Source organism: Zonotrichia leucophrys, chromosome 19 (genome assembly GCF_028769735.1).
Source record: "Zonotrichia leucophrys gambelii isolate GWCS_2022_RI chromosome 19, RI_Zleu_2.0, whole genome shotgun sequence".
Taxonomy (NCBI): domain Eukaryota; kingdom Metazoa; phylum Chordata; class Aves; order Passeriformes; family Passerellidae; genus Zonotrichia; species Zonotrichia leucophrys.
Window position 1 is genome coordinate 9,784,000 of NC_088188.1, and position 17,994 is coordinate 9,801,993.

At 43.5% G+C, this 17,994-nt stretch overlaps 1 protein-coding gene across 3 annotated transcripts in view; it reads left to right on the forward strand.

Moving 5' to 3' along the window:
* Window positions 1–16,931, forward strand: part of USP32 (ubiquitin specific peptidase 32) — a 71,524-nt gene extending 54,593 nt beyond the window's left edge. For all 3 annotated transcript variants that reach the window (XM_064729117.1, XM_064729119.1, XM_064729118.1), the window contains exons 17-34: window positions 2,073–2,227; window positions 3,767–3,848; window positions 4,336–4,410; window positions 4,891–5,029; window positions 5,885–5,990; window positions 6,386–6,559; window positions 7,021–7,195; window positions 7,807–7,958; window positions 8,544–8,655; window positions 8,854–9,056; window positions 9,353–9,537; window positions 9,885–9,971; window positions 10,882–11,002; window positions 11,661–11,852; window positions 12,408–12,699; window positions 13,113–13,522; window positions 13,794–13,886; window positions 14,552–16,931. In XM_064729117.1, coding sequence (XP_064585187.1) covers window positions 2,073–2,227; window positions 3,767–3,848; window positions 4,336–4,410; window positions 4,891–5,029; window positions 5,885–5,990; window positions 6,386–6,559; window positions 7,021–7,195; window positions 7,807–7,958; window positions 8,544–8,655; window positions 8,854–9,056; window positions 9,353–9,537; window positions 9,885–9,971; window positions 10,882–11,002; window positions 11,661–11,852; window positions 12,408–12,699; window positions 13,113–13,522; window positions 13,794–13,886; window positions 14,552–14,725 — 2,927 coding nt within the window. In that variant the 3' untranslated portion in view covers window positions 14,726–16,931. The remainder of the gene's footprint in view (window positions 1–2,072; window positions 2,228–3,766; window positions 3,849–4,335; window positions 4,411–4,890; window positions 5,030–5,884; window positions 5,991–6,385; window positions 6,560–7,020; window positions 7,196–7,806; window positions 7,959–8,543; window positions 8,656–8,853; window positions 9,057–9,352; window positions 9,538–9,884; window positions 9,972–10,881; window positions 11,003–11,660; window positions 11,853–12,407; window positions 12,700–13,112; window positions 13,523–13,793; window positions 13,887–14,551) is intronic.
* Window positions 16,932–17,994: the final 1,063 nt, after the last annotated feature.

The window sequence follows — 17,994 nt, forward strand, 5'->3', positions numbered from 1 at the left end:
GGAAAAGCTCCAGGGCTTTCCCTGTTCTCTCCTTGGGGAAAGGCTCCAGGGCTTTCCCTGCCCTCTCCTCAAGGGAAAAGGCCCCAGGGAGCATCCAGGGCTCCCCTGTCCTCTTCTCAAGGGAAAAGGTTCCAGGGAGTATTTGCAGGGAAATCTGTTGATTCCCATGTTTATGGATGAGTTGAAGGTGAGAAATGAGCACTGCAGAAGCTGAACTGATCAGGAGAGCCAGAGCTGGGCATTCCCATTTTGGGAGTGATTGCTGTAGCCATGCAATAGGTGCCTCTGTGCCTCTCTGATAGTGAAGTGGCACAATAAATTCAATTAATGCTCAGACAACTCCTTCTGAGTTACTTGGGCAGCTGGGCTTTGATGCCCAAAATTATTTAATGCTCTTTAGAGAGCGATGAAATGAATGGAATATGAAGGCTTTTGTTTGGTGTAGTTCAAAAAGACAATTAAATACAAAGCCTAAACACCCAGCTAAAATCTATTTGTCATAATTGTGCTGGTAATGCTCACCAAAAGATTGTACAAGGGTAATCTTAGGTTGTGGCTTCACATTTCAGCTGAGGTGTTGCAGGAATTGTCTCCAGTCCCCAGTTTGCCTCACACAGAGGCTGGAAGGAATCCCTGCACTCACATTTGGACATCCACAGTAAAGTGTCCAAAAATGGGCTCACCTGACTGCTGAAAACTCAACAGATCCTTCAGCCTTGCCAGAGTCAGGGTGTGGGTAGAACCTGGTGCAGATTCTCAGGTTTTCATTGCTTTGGGAGGGTCTCAGCCCTGCCTGTGCCATCGAGCTGTGCTGCACAAACTGCTCTGCCCAAACTCAGCTTTCCTGCCTGACCTAATCCAATGGAAACTGCTTTGTTTGGACATCCTAAAATGCCCAAATTCCAATGAACAGAATCTTCTCATGTGCCAAATTTGATCTTGATTTGGAATTACTTTGCACTGCACTAATTTGATTTGTCCAATCTGTTATTAATCTTGTGGAGTTCTCAAATGTGCTTTCTTGCTGTAATCTTACAACTAATCCTCTGATCCCTAATCTCAGAAAATGTTGTTTTCTTTTAAAAAACTGTGTACTTTGCTTGGTACACTGAAGCCAGATTGATGCTTTGCTGATTTATAAGGTATCATTTACTCTCTTGTCAAATTGCATGTGATAATGTAATACTGCACCTTTTCATGCTGTACTTTTTATTTTATTGTAATCTTTTAACAGTGAAAATAGAATTGTGTCACTCCTCGGGCTATTTAAGTATTGCAGTTGCCCAGTTTGGTTTGGGCTGGATAAAAATGTTTGTCATGTTTGTAAGGAATGGGGAACTTCTGAGTTTTAAACAAAAAAAGCTCAACAGAAATTCCCCTCTTTAAAGTTGGTCTCATCTCTAGTGCAAATCTTTTATTTAAAGATGAGCTCCCATTAGAAAGAGCAACAATCTTGACCAATTAATTTGTTGTTGCAAACGTGAGCTTGTTGAGAAATTTTGGTGGAAATCCCAGGTGTTTTCACAGAATGTTTTGAGGAATTGAGTTTTTAAGAAATTTAGTTATTACGAGTATTTCTGTTTTGAGCTGCCAGGCTGATTTCATGTGCACAGAAGTGCTGAAGCAAAGTCATGCTACTCCCAAAAATAGCCAAACTGATTTTTGTGCCTTATATTTTACTTATAGCATTCTCTCAAAAAGGAAAACCCTAATTAAATTTTGAAATCCTTTATTTTGAAAATTCCCTTTGCCTCTCCTACTGTGTCTTTGAGAGACAAAAAGAATTGTGGGAACTTGTAAAACACCATTGAATTTTGAAATTTCGTATGAGAATCTCAGATAAGCAATTTTCTAATTAGGTTCTAATAAGAAGGGAGGTATTTTACCTGCTTTGTGACAGCAAATTCGTTGTCCCAAAGGGTCAGTAACAACTACTCTTACACCTAACTGCTGAACACTACAGGTGTAGAACACTTTTTGCAGAGTGTATTCAGGGTACAGCTGTTGGTGTGACCTGTGGGTAAATGCAGCTGTGTTTGAGATGTTTCCCTGCTGTCCCACTGTGAATGCAGGCAATGTCCCCTCCCCAAATGCCCCTCTGAAGAGGGTGCTGGCTTACACCGGCTGCTTCAGCCGCATGCAGACCATCAAGGAGATCCACGAGTACCTGTCGCAGCGGCTGCGCATCAAGGAGGAGGACATGCGCCTCTGGCTCTACAACAGCGAGGTAACCCTGCTCCTCTGCCTGCCCTCGGCCTTTCTTCTCTATTTTATGTGCTCTTATTCCTCTCCAGAATCTGCTAACTGCACATGCACAAGGAAATGAGGGCGGCCATAAAAATCCTTTGCGGTTAAAGGCTCTTGGTGTTTGTTTATCAGAGGGTTTTGTGATTTAATTCCCAATGGAGGGGAGAGGATCCTCAGAGTGTAGAGGATCCTTTCAGTACATGGAGAGGATCCTCAGAGTGTAGAGGATCCTTTCAGTAGATGGAGAGGATCCTCAGAGTGTAGAGGATCCTTTCAGTAGATGTAGGGGATCCTCAGAGTGTAGAGGATCCTTTAAGTACATGGAGAGGATCCTCAGAGTGTAGAGGATCCTTTAAGTAGATGTAGGGGATCCTCAGAGTGTAGAGGATCCTTTAAGTAGATGTAGGGGATCCTCAGAGTGTAGAGGATCTTTTCAGTACATGTAGAGGATCCTTTAAGTACATGCAGAGGATCTTTTCAGTGATGTAGGGGATCCTTGGTTCATGTAGAGTATCCTCAGAGTGTAGAGGATTCTCAGTACATGGAAAGGATCCTCAGAGTGTAGAGGATCCTTTCAGTACATGGAAAGGATCCTCAGAGTGTAGAGGATCCTTTCAGTACATGGAGAGCATCCTCAGAGTGTAGAGGATCCTTTCAGTACATGTAGAGGATCTTTTCAGTGATGTAGGAGATCCTTGGTTCATGTAGAGGATCCTCAGAGTGTACAGGATCCTTTCAGGGCCTGCAGAGGATCCTCAGTTCATGCAGAGGATTCTCAGAGTGTAGAGGATCCTTTAAGTAGATGTAGGGGATCCTCAGAGTGTAGAGGATCTTTTCAGTACATGTAGAGAAGCCTCAGTACATGTAGAGGATCCTTTCAGTACATGCAGAGGATCTTTTAAATGATGTAGGAGATCCTTGGTTCACGTAGGGGATCCTCAGAGTGTACAGCACCCTTTCAGGACCTGTAGAGTATCCTCAGAGTGTAGAGGATCCTTTCAGGACCTGTAGAGGATCCTCAGAGTGTAGAGGATCCTTTCAGTACATGTAGAGAAGCCTCAGTACATGTAGAGGATCCTTTCAGTACATGCAGAGGATCTTTTCAATGATGCAGGAGATCCTTGGTTCATGTAGGGGATCCTGAGAGTGTACAGGATCCTTTCAGGACTGCAGTGATCTGAGAGTGTACAGCACCTTTCAGGACCTGCAGAGGATCCTGAGAGTGTACAGCACCCTTTCAGGACCTGAGAGGATTTCAGTGTACAGATCCTTCAGGCCTGCAGAGGATCCTCAGAGTGTACAGCATCCTTTCAGGACCTGCAGAGGATCCTGAGAGTGTACAGGATCCTTTCAGGACCTGCAGAGGATCCTCAGAGTGTACAGGATCCTTTCAGGACCTGCAGAGGATCCTCAGAGTGTACAGCACCCTTTCAGGACCTGCAGAGGATCCTCAGTTCATGCAGAGGATCCTCAGTTCATGTACAACTCTAATTCTATGATGTGTTTTCTCCTCCTGCAGAACTATCTCACTTTGCTGGATGATGAAGATCACAGACTGGAATACCTTAAAATCCAAGATGAGCAGCATTTAGTAATAGAAGGTATAAAAAGGATAATGTACTATTCTAAAAATAGAGGTTTGCAGAGGGAACCTGTGGGGAGGTGGTGGTAAAGCTAATTTAGGAAAGTTTGAATGTGTTTTGGCCCTATTTTGAAATACATTTGGATCTTTTGTTGGTTTGCAACAACATAAAATAATAATGGTGGCTCATGAACTGATTTGTTCAGAGCTGGTGGATCTTTATTGAGAATAAGAATAAGCACTGAAAAATTTGCTATTCAAGAGCAAAAGCAATCCCAAGGCTGCTTCCTAAAGATGTGACTGGTGTGGTTGGAGGGATGCCAGTGTTAGAATGAGTTCCAATAATGATTAGAAACATTGAAATGAAAACTAGCAAAAATAATAGCTAGAAGTAAGCACATTTCTAATCCCAAATATTAGAAAATTTTAATTAAACCTCTTCAGCTGTGTAAGCTCTCTGGAGTAAGTAACAATTTTTAAAAGCCCCTTTTCATGTCCTTTTCTAGTTCGAAACAAAGACATGAGCTGGCCAGAAGAGATGTCTTTTATAGCAAACAGCAGCAAGATAGACAGACACAAAGGTGAGTCTCTCACAGAGTCACTGGATGATGATGAGAAGAAAAATCCCATAAAACAGCTGAAATGTTGAAACAATCCTTTTAAACACAAGTCCTGTTAACACTGAGTGAAGTCTTGGCCTTTGCATGAACTTAAGTGCTGGAAACGTGGGAGGGTGGGATTTTTTGTTTATTCCCTTGGATTTTGTAAAAGCAAGGAATAATTAAGACTTTAACAAACAAATCCAGAATTTTCAGTACCATAATTACCTGTAAATATTCTGTGTGGGTTGCACTGCTGTCTGTGGTGGATCAGATCAACAAAATACTCAATTTCTGGGAGGCAGAGTTGAGAGAGCAGATATTTTAAACATCTGCTGCATCCATGGAGTGTCATAACTGGGAGCAGGTTCCATTGAACTGCTTACTGTGAGAAGATGCTGCTACAACATTGTGAATTTTCTCATCAGCCCAACTGCTAAAATGATGATTTTTTTTGCTCAGTTCCTACTGAGAAGGGAGCTACAGGCCTGAGCAACCTGGGGAACACGTGTTTCATGAACTCCAGCATCCAGTGTGTCAGCAACACACAGCCCCTGACCCGGTACTTCATCTCAGGGAGGCATCTCTACGAGCTGAACAGGTAATCCTGGGCCAGAGCAGTGGAGTTTGGTGCTGAGCATTTATTCAGGGCTGTCTGCTTCTGCAGGCTGCAATTCAGGGGGAAGGAGTTGTGGGATCTCAGCACCTCAGGACTGAGGTGCCGAGCCACCGAGAGCACCCTTGGGGGGCTCGGGAGTCCTGGAATGTTCCAGAAGTGTCTGGTGGCTGGACTTTGATCCTACACAGGAGACGACACCTGTATGAGGACAGGAGGGTTTCACCGGGGTGAATGGTGAAGGGATTGGTTAATTAGAGAGTGAAACACAGGGTTTAGGATTTCTGTACAGGGGGGTTTAGAGAAGTAAGATGGAGGAATTGGGGCGTGTCCTGTCCTTCTTCTTCTTCTCCTCCATCTTCTGTGGTGATGGTGGCACTTTGGATTGGTCATTACTAAAAGTGCACCGGGCAATAAGAATAAAAGGTATTGGGGAAAAATGATAAATATTGTACACGCAACTTTGGGTATAAAGATAGGTGACTGCCTGGAGGGGAGTGTGCTCATGGCTGGCTGCTGAGCAGAGCTCTGTCGGGCCGAGAGAAAATCTTTTAGATGAACAATTAATAAACACAGAGACCGAAAGAAGAACTGAAGCCTCTTCTCGTCCTTTGATACGCGGCTGCCCCAAGGCCACCCCGGGCCTTTCCAGGCCCTCCAAACAGCCGAAAACCGGACAAGGAGTGATTTAAATTCAGTGTTAGCAGCTCTGCAGCAGATACTGCTTCAGAGACATGGAAACACAACCTCCTGTTGCTTGAAGCTTTTCTGCTTCCTTCAGCTCCATTCTTGAGCTGTGCTTACATTTGAGTCTGGTATTAATTCCTTTGTGATTTCCAGGACAAATCCCATAGGAATGAAAGGACACATGGCCAAGTGCTATGGGGATTTGGTGCAGGAGCTGTGGAGTGGCACCCAGAAGAACATAGCCCCCTTAAAGCTGAGGGTGAGTTATTCTGGGGTGGAAAACAAGGATTGCATGGAAAAGCAGAAATTCAGTGCACTTTTTCCTGTATTGTAGCAGTTTGGACACTCAGAGTTTTCCCTGGAAGGAGCCAGTGTTCATCAGACCTGGTGGAATTTGTGGTTATAAAGGAGTTATGTGGTATGACACAAGTTGTGCCATAACAAGTGGCTTTTGTAGCCCTTTTTAGCTACAAAAAAAGGTTCATTTTTACCTGTAAATGAGCTTTTGCTCTGAAAGCAAAGGGGCTCCCTTCAGCTCTTGCCAATTGAATTTGTGTTCATTGACATATCTCATCTACAATATATTGATTTATTTTTTACTTTTTTTACATGATATTAAATAAATTTCTGCTTGTTTTTTTTTTTTTTTAATAGTGGACAATAGCAAAATATGCTCCAAGGTTTAATGGCTTTCAACAGCAAGACTCCCAGGAGCTTCTGGCTTTTCTCCTGGATGGGCTCCATGAGGACTTGAACAGAGTTCATGATAAGCCATATGTGGAGCTGAAGGACAGCGATGGGCGGCCAGACTGGGAGGTGGCAGCAGAGGTGGGGCTTCAAATCTTTGCCTTTGGGGCTTTTTGGGTGTTTTTTCTTCTCCTCACAGTACTAAGCTGAGAAATTGTCCATGAGGCTGCCTTTGGGACTCTAGCACCTTTTGGATCTTGTCAGAGCTGTGATTTACAGAGATAATTTCACCTTTGAGCTGAAAATTCATTTCAATTGTTGTAATAAAATTATGAAGATGATACAACAATTTTAATAACTCAAAATTAGGGAGTATCAAAATATTTCAAGATGCCTGATGATCTCCTCAGAAATTTTAAATTGTGGCATACCTTGATTATTGTGTTGAGAACTTTACTTGTTCTGTAACTAAATTTATTAGAAATTAGGAAGTAACTTTTGTGGAAATACTTTGACTCCCATAGGCCAATGAAACTTTGGAAACCAATGAAGTGGTGTCCAGTTTCTAACTTGGTATTCTGTTTTTTTGTGCTTCATTTCAGGCCTGGGAAAACCATCTGAGAAGAAACAGATCCATTGTTGTAGATTTATTTCACGGGCAGCTGAAGTCACAAGTGAAATGTAAAACTTGTGGGCATATTAGTGTTAGGTTTGACCCTTTTAATTTTTTATCCTTGCCTTTGCCAATGGACAGCTACATGCACCTAGAAATTACAGGTGAGTGCTGTAAATGTGCCATTCCTCAGATAAAATCTGTAAAAGTGGAACAGCTATAAAACATCAAATTTTGTTTGTGTTACTACTTATTTACAATAATACAGTAATTTTAATATAAAAATGCAAGAATTTTCATTGAAACACAGCTAAAACAAGATAAAACCTTTAGAAACAGAAAAGGATGGCCCATTTTTAGTCTTGATTGAAGGACTTAATAGAAAATCTTTTTAAAATTGAAATTTTGAGAACTTCCCTCTCTTGTGGAGGTTGTCCTAAATCTGTCCAGAGGAAAAACAGGGGCTGGGGGTAAAACACAATATGGGTCATGAACTGTGCTCTGAGGGAGCTGTGGATTGCTGGAAAAGGGGCAAAAGGAAAGATGGTAAAAAAGTGAAACAAATTTTGAAACCATTTTTTACTGCCTGTGCAGCAAGAGACTTTCTGACATTGTGACATTGCCTGCAGACCTTAAAAATTGACTGAGAAAATGAAATAAATCATCTGTTCAAGTTGGGAAAAGATATTTTCCAATAAGTGGGGAGCTGTAATGTATTATTGTCATTAAAACCTGCCTGGGCTGCTGACCAGGGTGTTTCTTTTCCCCTTTGAAGTCATTAAATTAGATGGTACCACTCCTGTTCGATATGGGCTGAGACTGAACATGGATGAGAAGTACACAGGCTTGAAAAAGCAGCTGAGTGAACTCTGTGGCCTCAAACCAGAGCAGATTCTGCTTGCAGAGGTGCACAGCTCCAATATAAAGGTAAAAAGAAAAAAAGGTTAATTATTGCTGCAACATGCTCTGGGTGGTTTTTTTTTTTTTTCCTTCTTTGTTATTTTTAACATTTAAACTTTGCTTACAAGAGCTGTGAAATAATTTAACAAAAGTATGGTAAAAAAAAAACAGCTTAGTTATCTCTCTAGATGAACTTTTATTTAATTCTTAAACAGTAATTTGGCTTGCTGTAAATAGATTAAAATTGATTGCTGATGATATTTTTAGGGGAAAAAATGATCTTGAGGTGATAAATCTCAAGTTAAGGTGCTGTGATGAGACAAAGACATCAGGACCATAAGTAATGACTGGCTTACAGTGTGTGGGGATATTTCCAGGGGGATTTTTTTGCTGTAGAATTAAAGTGCTTGAAATGAGGGGCTCTGGGTGTGATTAGAGAGCACTGACAGCTCCTGCAGAGGGCCTGGGCTCCTTGACCCTCCTGGGAAGGTGTGAGGAGGCAGATGGCAGGGAGGGAGGAGCTGATAAACGCAGCTCGCAGAAGAACAGAACACATTCTGGTCCCAGATGAAGGTGTCCAGGTGCCTGAGCAGCTTTCCCTCTCTCCTGAAGAACTTCCCCCAGGACAACCAGAAGGTCCGTCTGTCCGTCAGCGGCTTCCTGTGTGCGTTTGAGATCCCCATCCCAGGCTCCCCCACCTCAGCATCCAGCCCTGTGCAGACAGGTGAGCCCAAACTCTGCTTTTCCTCTCCTTGGAGCTGCCCTCTGTGGAGAAGCTCAGCACCAAAGTTTCTCATTAAGCGAGGATTACAGAAATGTGCGGGTTGTGCTCGGTGTCCACGCGGGATGGGAGGGGTAAAACCCTGCTCAGCTGTGGCTGCTGTGAGAATTGATAATTGATAATTGATTTGTCTGCCTGCAGAGACCTCCACTGGGCCCTCAGCCAACGGAGCCCCCACCATCCTGATGAACGGGGACATCCCCAAGCCAAGCCTGATTCCCAACGGGATGCCAAACACTGTGGTGCCATGTGGGACAGAGCGCAGCTGGACCCTCAATGGCCACGTGCCCTCGCTGTGTGACAGCCCCTGCACAGGCTACATCATTGCAGTGCACAGGAAAATGGTCAGTGCCCCTGCACACTTGGCAAGACATTTGAAAAAAGCAGATTTTTTTTCATGTCCGCACAACAATTACACACATTTATGTGTGATGTGATCAGATAACCTCATCATCATGTCATAAAATAGAAACACTTTTCAATACAGTATTTAATATTGGAATTAAGAGTACTTTTAATACATTTGTTGATTAATTTTAATTGCCAAGGTCTGAAATAAGTCACAAGGCCAGCAATCCAGGTGATTATTGCAGTGTCAGTTAATGTACTTTACACCTGACTCCTCCTTTTGCTCCCACAGATGAGGACAGAGCTGTATTTTCTCTCATCTCAGAAGAACAGGCCCAGTCTCTTTGGGATGCCCCTGATTGTTCCCTGCACAGTTCACACCCGGAAAAGGGACCTCTATGATGCTGTGTGGATCCAGGTTTCCAGGCTGGCCAGCCCCCTCCCTCCTCAGGAAGCCAGTAACCATGCACAGGACTGGTGAGTTGGGCACCTCAGCCTTGCAGCTGAGTTACACTGCAGTGCCTCACACTTGCTTGCAAGATTGAAAATTGTGTTCGTTTGGTTTCTCACAATAATGGCAGTAATTAAATTCTTTTTAGTACAGTTAAATGTAGCTGCACTTAAAAGTTGGCTGTGTTCTTATCCAGTGATTGATAATTATTTATATCTGATGAATTTAAGCCATGGAAAGGCAGCTTTTAATAGTAAATTGTAACCAAAATTATCATTTTGAGGGTTTTCTTTAAGTAATCATAACAAGGCCAGTGCAGGGAGGTAATTGCAGTGAGTGCTGCTGTTTGATGTTGTGTTCTCCTCTGTTGCAGTGATGACAGCATGGGGTATCAGTACCCCTTCACCCTCAGGGTAGTTCAGAAGGATGGAAATTCTTGTGCTTGGTGTCCATGGTACAGGTAAATTGTCCTTTTTTCCATTTACAGCAGGGAATCACTCCAGCAGAAAGGTAATTTATGGTAATGGGGCTGTGGTACATTTCAGACTTCAGAGGTAATATCAAACAATAAGAATCTGGAATGTAATTTCACCAGAGCTCTCTCCAGGCAGGCTTGCTCTGCAGCACAGCTTTTATGACTTGCAGAGCTGAAAGTTCTGCTGCCACAGAAACTTTAAATTAGGAGACAGAAATGAGATTATCCAGAACCTGTTAACCCCTTACAATATTCTGTGTCTGTGTGCAGCCTTGGATGTCCACAGACCTCCATGGTTTGGGGGAATTCACACAAACCCACATTTTTAGATGTAATTCATCTGCCCCTGTGGGTTCCTTGCCATTTGAAGGGTAAGATCTAAAATGGGCAATGGGAAACTCACCCTGGAAGGATGCTTGGAATTTCCCATAAACAAAGACTTGCTAATGAAAATTCCAGACCTTTGCTGGAAGGTATTCATGGCACAAATTAATTTTTTAAAAAGTGTTTTATAGCTCTTACAATTAGTTCTCATGGTGAAAATGAGCTGTGGAGACAGAGCAGTGGAGTTTTTGGGGGTGTAGCTGGGTTTGGTCAGCACTGGATCATAATGGAATGGACCTTAAAGATCATCCCATGCCAACCCCTCCATGGGCAGGGACACCTTGCAGTGGATCATGTGCAGATGGTGGAGCTCACCCAGCTGCTTCCCTTTCTCACTCTGGTCAAGTTTTGCATTAAAAACACAAATAACCCTGAGCATTGCTGCATAAAAATGTCTCACACTGAAGGCGAGGCCTGGAGCTTGGAGGGTGCAGAGGAGCCAAAACAGGAGCAGAACTGAAATGTAGAAATGATTGGAGCCTGCACTGACCACAGCCAATTTGTGCCCCAGGTTCTGCCGTGGCTGCAGGATTGAGTGCTCAGAGGACAGGGCCTGTGTGGGCAATGCCTACATTGCTGTGGACTGGGACCCCACCGCGCTGCACCTGCGCTACCAGACCTCGCAGGAACGGGTAAATGCCAGCAGGAGCCTTTGTTCTCTGCCAGCACCTCTGAACATCACCCTCTGCAGCCCTTTGGGCTCTGTGGTGCTGCTTTTGTCCCTTCCTGTCAAACCAAAGGCAGCAATCGTGGGACAATATATTCAGGATAAATCGATGGCTTGATGTTAGGCCTCTTATGTGCTCTAATGGTGTGGAAGGGAAGCTTTTAAAGAACCACAGCAGTGCATTTGCTGTCTGTTGTGAATTGCTTTTAAGCTAGTCAAGATATATAATAATATATTACATAATACATTACAAAGTATCTTAATTTGATAAATTTTCTGTAACTATAAACAGTTATGCATGTGAGTAAACCTATTTCCTCATTAAGCCAACAAAACTCATCTGAAGGTGAGCCTGTAGCTGGGTGAATCTGGAATAACTGTTCCAATTTGTGAGTGTGCTTTATGGATAATTTATAAGCAGAGCCCAAGTATAAGAACAGTGAATTATTTTTATCTGCCTCTTCATAGCTGAAATGAAATTCCTGCTAAAACTTAACCACATCTCATTTTTATCTTTAATTCTGAACAACCCAGTGAAGTTATTTGTGATACTGTGAGGATAGCCCTCCTCTGAGCAGCGTGTGTTACATTTCCAAGTCAGAGAGAGTTTTCTCTCCTTTCAGATTGTGGAAGAACATGAAAGTGTTGAGCAAAGCCGCCGAGCCCAGGCAGAGCCCATCAACCTGGACAGCTGCCTGAGAGCCTTCACCAGCGAGGAGGAGCTGGGCGAGGATGAGATGTACTACTGCTCCAAGTGCAAGACCCACTGTCTGGCCACCAAGAAACTGGATCTCTGGAGACTTCCCCCTATTTTGGTAGGATCTTGTGTCATTTTCCTCCTCAGCAGCAAACCCAAAGCACGTTGTCCCCAAATCTGCCAAGTCGCCTCGCTGTGAATAAGATGGTTTGCTTTGTTCACACTCTGAGGTGGGGCACTGACTGAGTTTGCAGGCAAATAAAGCAAACCTCAAATCCTTCAGAATGTTTTTAGCTGCTGCCTTGCAGGAAATGGTGGTGGTTTGTGTTCAGTGTCAGCTGCTCTGACACAGCTCATGCTCAGATGGTGACAAGATCTCCTCTCTGGTTGTGGGACACCTGCAGTTCTTATTTTTCACATTTGCTAGTTTATTCAAAACAGAGAGTGCTGATCACTGAATTGAAGCAACCTTTGCCATCATTTCCACATGAAAATATTAGTTTCATATTTTACCAGCTCGATCCCAAAATCCACACTGTCACACAGAGCATGATTTTTACTAGCTTAGATAAAATGTGTGTGTTTTGGGAAAAACTCTCTTTGAACAATAAAATTACTCACTGGGATGTCATTGCCTCCCTTTAATAATTTTCTCTACCATGTTTCCCCTTAGATCATCCACCTGAAAAGATTCCAGTTCGTTAACGGCCGCTGGATAAAATCCCAGAAAATTGTTAAATTTCCCAGAGAAAACTTTGACCCAAGTGCCTTTTTGGTACAAAGGGATCCGAGTCATTTCCAAAGGAAGCAGCTCACCCTGCAGGTTGAGAGCCTTCCTGAAGCACGGCCTGGCCAGGGGGACAGCAGGAAAGCAGATGTGCAGAGCAGTGGCACAGCAGGAGAAGGGGACACACTGAACAGGAGTCCATCCTCCCTGAACACTTCTGTCCTCAATAACGTCAAAGGTAGGGAATGACTGGGGAAAATTCCACTCTGTGCTGGTGTTTGGAAGGGAAAAATGGTATGTTCAAATTTTTAATGTTTGGGGGTTTTTTTTGCCAAAGCACTACGCTTGGAAATGTTCCTTAGTGAAGCTTTAGCATAAAAAATGAAAGAAAATTTAAGAAGTTGCTCAGTGACAGCAGATATTGGTACTTGTGTAAGTGGGCTGGAATTAGTGAGGCATGTGCTTCTGCATAAAATAATATAATTTCAGTTTTTAGGTGTGCACAAAGATGGGGTTTTATTTCTATATATTACTCATGAGCTGCAGGGAAATAGTGGGGTTAAATGTTTGGTTATTCCAAAAAATCACTTCAAAAAGAAATCTAAACTGTGTTTGTACTCATCTTAGTCATCTCTGTGCTTTCTGTCCCAGCATCTCCATCCTTGGGGAGGAAAAGTGGAACCAGCTGCCCCTCAAGCAAAAACAGCAGCCCCAACAGCAGCCCAAGGACTTTGGGGAGAGGCAAAGGGCGCCTGCGGCTGCCCCAGCTGGGGAAAAACAAACTGTCCAGCAGCAAGGAAAACCTGGCTGCCAGCAGGGAGAACGGTGCTGAGCACGAGCAGGGGGATGGCCTGACTAAAGGACAGGCGCTGGGGGGCAGCCAGAGCGAGCTGTACCCCGGGCAGGACAGCGAGGGGGCTCTGGCCAACGGGTACCTGTGGGAGCAGAGCTCGCTCAGCAACGGGCAGGGCGAGAACCACAGCGAGGACGACACCGCCGACGACCAAAGAGACAGAGACGACGTCTGGGTCAACCCCATCTACAACCTATATGCAATCTCGGTAGGTGCTGCTCCTCCTTGGCACGCTGCTCTGAGCAAATGCCCTCCTTGGGTTTGTGCCAGCACAGGCATCTGTAGGGAAGGAGGGCAAAAGTCAGCGCCGTAAAGTCGCTGTAAAACTGGGGGTGAATTATGTGCCTGCTAATTTGCATGTGTGTCAAAAGTTAGTCAGCTCCAGCTGATGTCATGATGGCTCATTCACAGATAATGAACTTGGGAATCATTTATTGGATGTTTGATCCAGGATTTCTTTCCTTCTTCCTTTTCCTCAGTGCCATTCAGGAATTATGGGAGGGGGTCATTATGTCACTTATGCCAAAAACCCGAACAACAAGTGGTACTGCTACAATGACAGCAGCTGCAAGGTAAAGCACTTCTTTTCCTCTTTATTTCACATCATTATTCTCATTATTTCAAATAATTTTTGCCTTCATTAACCAGAGCTGAATAAATTTAGAATCGGAAATTCTAGCTAAAGAAATTATAGAATCACAGAATGGTTTGGATTGGAAGGAACCTTAAAGTTCATCCCATTCCACTCCTCTGCTATGGGCAAGGACACCTTCCACTAACTCAAACATTTGTGGAGAGCTGCTGTTTGAAATCAGGAGCATCTCCAAAGCTGCATCAGATAAATATTAAAATTATTAGCTGAAATTGTACGTGAGGTTTTTTTCCAAGGTAACATCTGTTCATCAGCTGCTCCCACAGTTAAGGAAAGATGCTTGTTTTGTACAAAGATGTAAAAATTACTAAGAATGGAAAGCCAGGAATACATTTCCATGATGGCAGCAGTTTGTATTCAATTGGTGAATAACTCAGCTCTGACACTTCTAAGTATTTGCATTCATCACCATAAAATTGTCAGAGTTCCCAAGTAATTCATGGAGCGAGATAACAAAGAGGGGAGACAGAACACGGGATTCCTTCTGTTGCCCCCAGTTAAAAGCACCCTTTCAGGGGCAGCAGTGTGTGTCTGGAGTGCAGCAGTTGTCCCACGGGGTTTCTGTGGGTGTTTTCCCTGTGTCAGGAGTTGCACCCGGACGAGATCGACACGGACTCTGCCTACATTCTGTTCTACGAGCAGCAGGGGGTGGACTATGCCCAGTTCCTGCCCAAGATCGACGGCAAGAAGATGGCAGACACGAGCAGCATGGACGAGGACTTCGAGTCCGACTACAAGAAGTACTGTGTGCTGCAGTGAGCCTGAGCTCCTGCGCTGGGCTGGGGGAGAAGCCCTGGGATGTGCCCCTGGGGAGGCCCTGACTGAGCCAGAGAGCAGCTTGTGGTTGTCATTGTCCCCTGTGAGCTGAAAGCACAAAAAGAGCCCCTGGTTAAGCAGTTAATATCCAGTAGTATTGTTTTGTTCTGTTTTCTCACTACATGCTCGAAAACGTTTCTGATGTTGGACATCTGAGACTGCCACTGGCCTTTAAATCCAATGGTTTGAGAAGAGCCAACTAGGACCAAATAAGAGCTAAATTAAACATCCAAATAAGAGCTAAACAGAGTAGTGTAGAGTTTACCAACTGTTCTAACACCCCCCGAGGCTCTGGTTAGGTTTAAGGTAACGGGGAAAAACAATTTCTAGTGTTGTCTTTGGACAACATGATATTGCTACCTCCTTTTTCCTGCAGTTTTATTGCATTTTATTGGCAAAACAGGGAAGGCAAGAGAAGGAAAAGTGCACAAATGGAAACAAATTATTGCCATGGGGAAGAGAAGTTTCCAGTTTTGCCACCACTAATGTGTGTCAGTTGCTTTCTTTCTGTATGTTGGGAGCACAACCAAATCATCATTTGAGAGGAGATTAATTTCTACACTTGAATGGTTTTATTATACTTGTGTTTTCTCCACGTGTTGGCTGTGCAGATCAACATGTTTCAGGAATGGCTTTTCTGCCTGAAGAGTGCTGGCTCAAACTTTTCTGAGCTGCCTCAAGAAGAAACTTCAGGTTGGAGAGAGTAGTTGTGATTACACTCACGGTGTCTTAAAATGTGCACATTGCACAGAATGTTCCCAGCTTTTGGAAGGAGAGATGCTTGAGCTTATGTTTCATGACTGGTGTTGCTTTTGAAATTTGCACTTTTGAAAATGCATCAGATTCAATTGAAAGCCACGTTTGTTTGGTTTTGTTGTTGTTGTTGTAAGGGCTCTGGAGTGAATGGCTGTGAGTATCCACTGTGTATTTCCAAGGAAGAAGCTGTGGCTGTCAGGTAGCTGTCGTAGCATTCATGGATGGAGGTGTTTTTTTTATTGGTTTCCTAACTCAGTTTCTTGTTTTCAAAATTTGATTGCCTTTTCAAATTATCTTCTTTTTGTTTGTTTGTTACACCAGGTTATGCAAATACTTGCAATTAAACCAGACTTGCTTTCCATGCCCTTGCAACATGCTCTGTAATTCAAGGGGCTTCTTGCATGAAGGGAAGTGTGACTGAGTCTTAGCAGAGACTGGAAAAAAAGAGAGTTGGTTTTTTTTGAGCAGGCATTTCTTTAAACATTTTCAGTGTTAAATTGTTTGCATATCTGAATGAAGATAAAATTTTCACTCTTTTGGCCTTTTGTTCTTCAGCTGAGCTTAAGCAGCTTATTAATTTTGTCATGCATCATCTTCCCAGTTCTCTAGATTTTTGTACCTTCACTAACAAAACTGTTACTCACATGGTTCTCTGCCATTAATGTTTGGATTCATTTTGGGGTGTTTGACAAGAATGGCAAACCTTGGGCAGTTTCTCATTTCCAGGAGGATCTGGGGTTTATCCATGGAGGAAATGCTGTGGCTGTCTGCCCAGGCAGAGCCCTGCCAGCCCGTGCAGGCTGTGCCTCTTTGGGGACAGCAGATCTGTTCCAAAATGAGTCTTGTCTTACCTGTCAGGTGTTGCTCCTTATCCTCTATGGTCTTTTATCTTTAAAGTGGTCTGAACATTGAGCCTAAAGAGAAGCAGACATGACTAGTGAATTTCTAGGTTAGAAGCTTTTTCAACACCCACTTGTCTACTCCTCCCTCCGCAAACTCCATGAAAAGTGAAAGATTTTCAACTGATTTACTTTAAAATGTTTTATTTAAGCAGGTAGCACAATCTACTAATGTTATTTGATCTTCTGTGTTTGTTACATTGGTTGTAATTAATTTTTTAAATTAAATTAATTCAAGAATTAGTAGTAAATTTATTAAGTTAACTATTAACTACATTCACTTTGTAAATTATTGTATAAAACTTATTGACAATGCACTGACTTTAGAAAGATGTTAATGTACATAAATGCCTTGTAAATAAAATAGTGTTGATGTACTGGAATATGAGCTGTATTAAAACAAAGGTATTGGTAATTGTATATGGAGTGAACCTGTTTATCTGTAACTATATTATTCAAACAAATTAAATACTGTGGATGCAGATGAAGTGTCACTTCTTGTCAGATAATTTTTAATAACTGTTTTCCTGCTTTGAAGTGTCTGTGCTGCTTCTATGAAGCTTAAATACCTTTGTCAATCCAAAAGCTGAAGCACGGGCGGGCATCCAGCAATTCTTTACAACTTCTTCATTGTTTACGAAAGGTAAGTTGGGTATTTTGTTGATGATAATAACACTTATTACTTGAAAACAATCCATGTCAGCAGCGAAGTGATCCCTCAGGTACAGGAAGGCTTTGCTCTGTCTTGGGACAGGATGTGCAGGTACCTGACGTGCAGTCCTGGTGCCTGAGGTGTCCCTGGGCAGGCAGGGGTGGGAAAGCCCTCCTGGCCCTGCTTTTCCCCAAGCAGGAAGTGGCTCTGGTTGAGCTGGCAACCAGAGCAAAGTCTGCACAGGGCTGATGTCAGGAGCACGCATCACCTGCCTTCTTTAGCTGGAAATGAACCATTGTTCTTTTTTTACAGCCCCTGAAGATGCTCAGTGGGTATTTAGCCAAGGATTAGCACGCAGCAGCATCCCCAGAGTGTGTCTGCAAGTGAAGCCATCTGTGGCTGGGATGGGAGGTGGTGGCACTTTCCTGGTGATAACTCTCAGAGCACTGGTCATTCTTGGTCATTCTTACTGGGTGTGGTCACCCCACGGCCTCACTGGGGTCACTTGGGCATTTTCAAGGTTGAAAATTTCATTTCAGTATAAAGAAGTTCCTGTCATGAATTTCCCTCTGTTACTTTGAAGTATTGAAAGGGGAATTTAAAAGGATGAAACACTCTAATTACTAAGGATGTTGATACATGCTGCTGTCAGTGGTAAAGTTTTATTGATTTAGTGCAGCAGGGGACATTGAAGAGATGAAGGTGTCACATCCCTGCCCAAGCTGCAGCCATGTGCTGCTGCTGAATGCCTCTGATTCCCAGGCCAGAACTGTGCAGGTCTTGCAGGAGGGCTCAGAAGTGAGCAGAGCCCCTTTTGTGAGGTGGGAGCAGTGGGGAATGGGCTCTGCTGGGGTTTCCCTGCTCCCTGGGTGTGTGTGGGGAGTGCTGGCAGCCCCTGTCCTGTT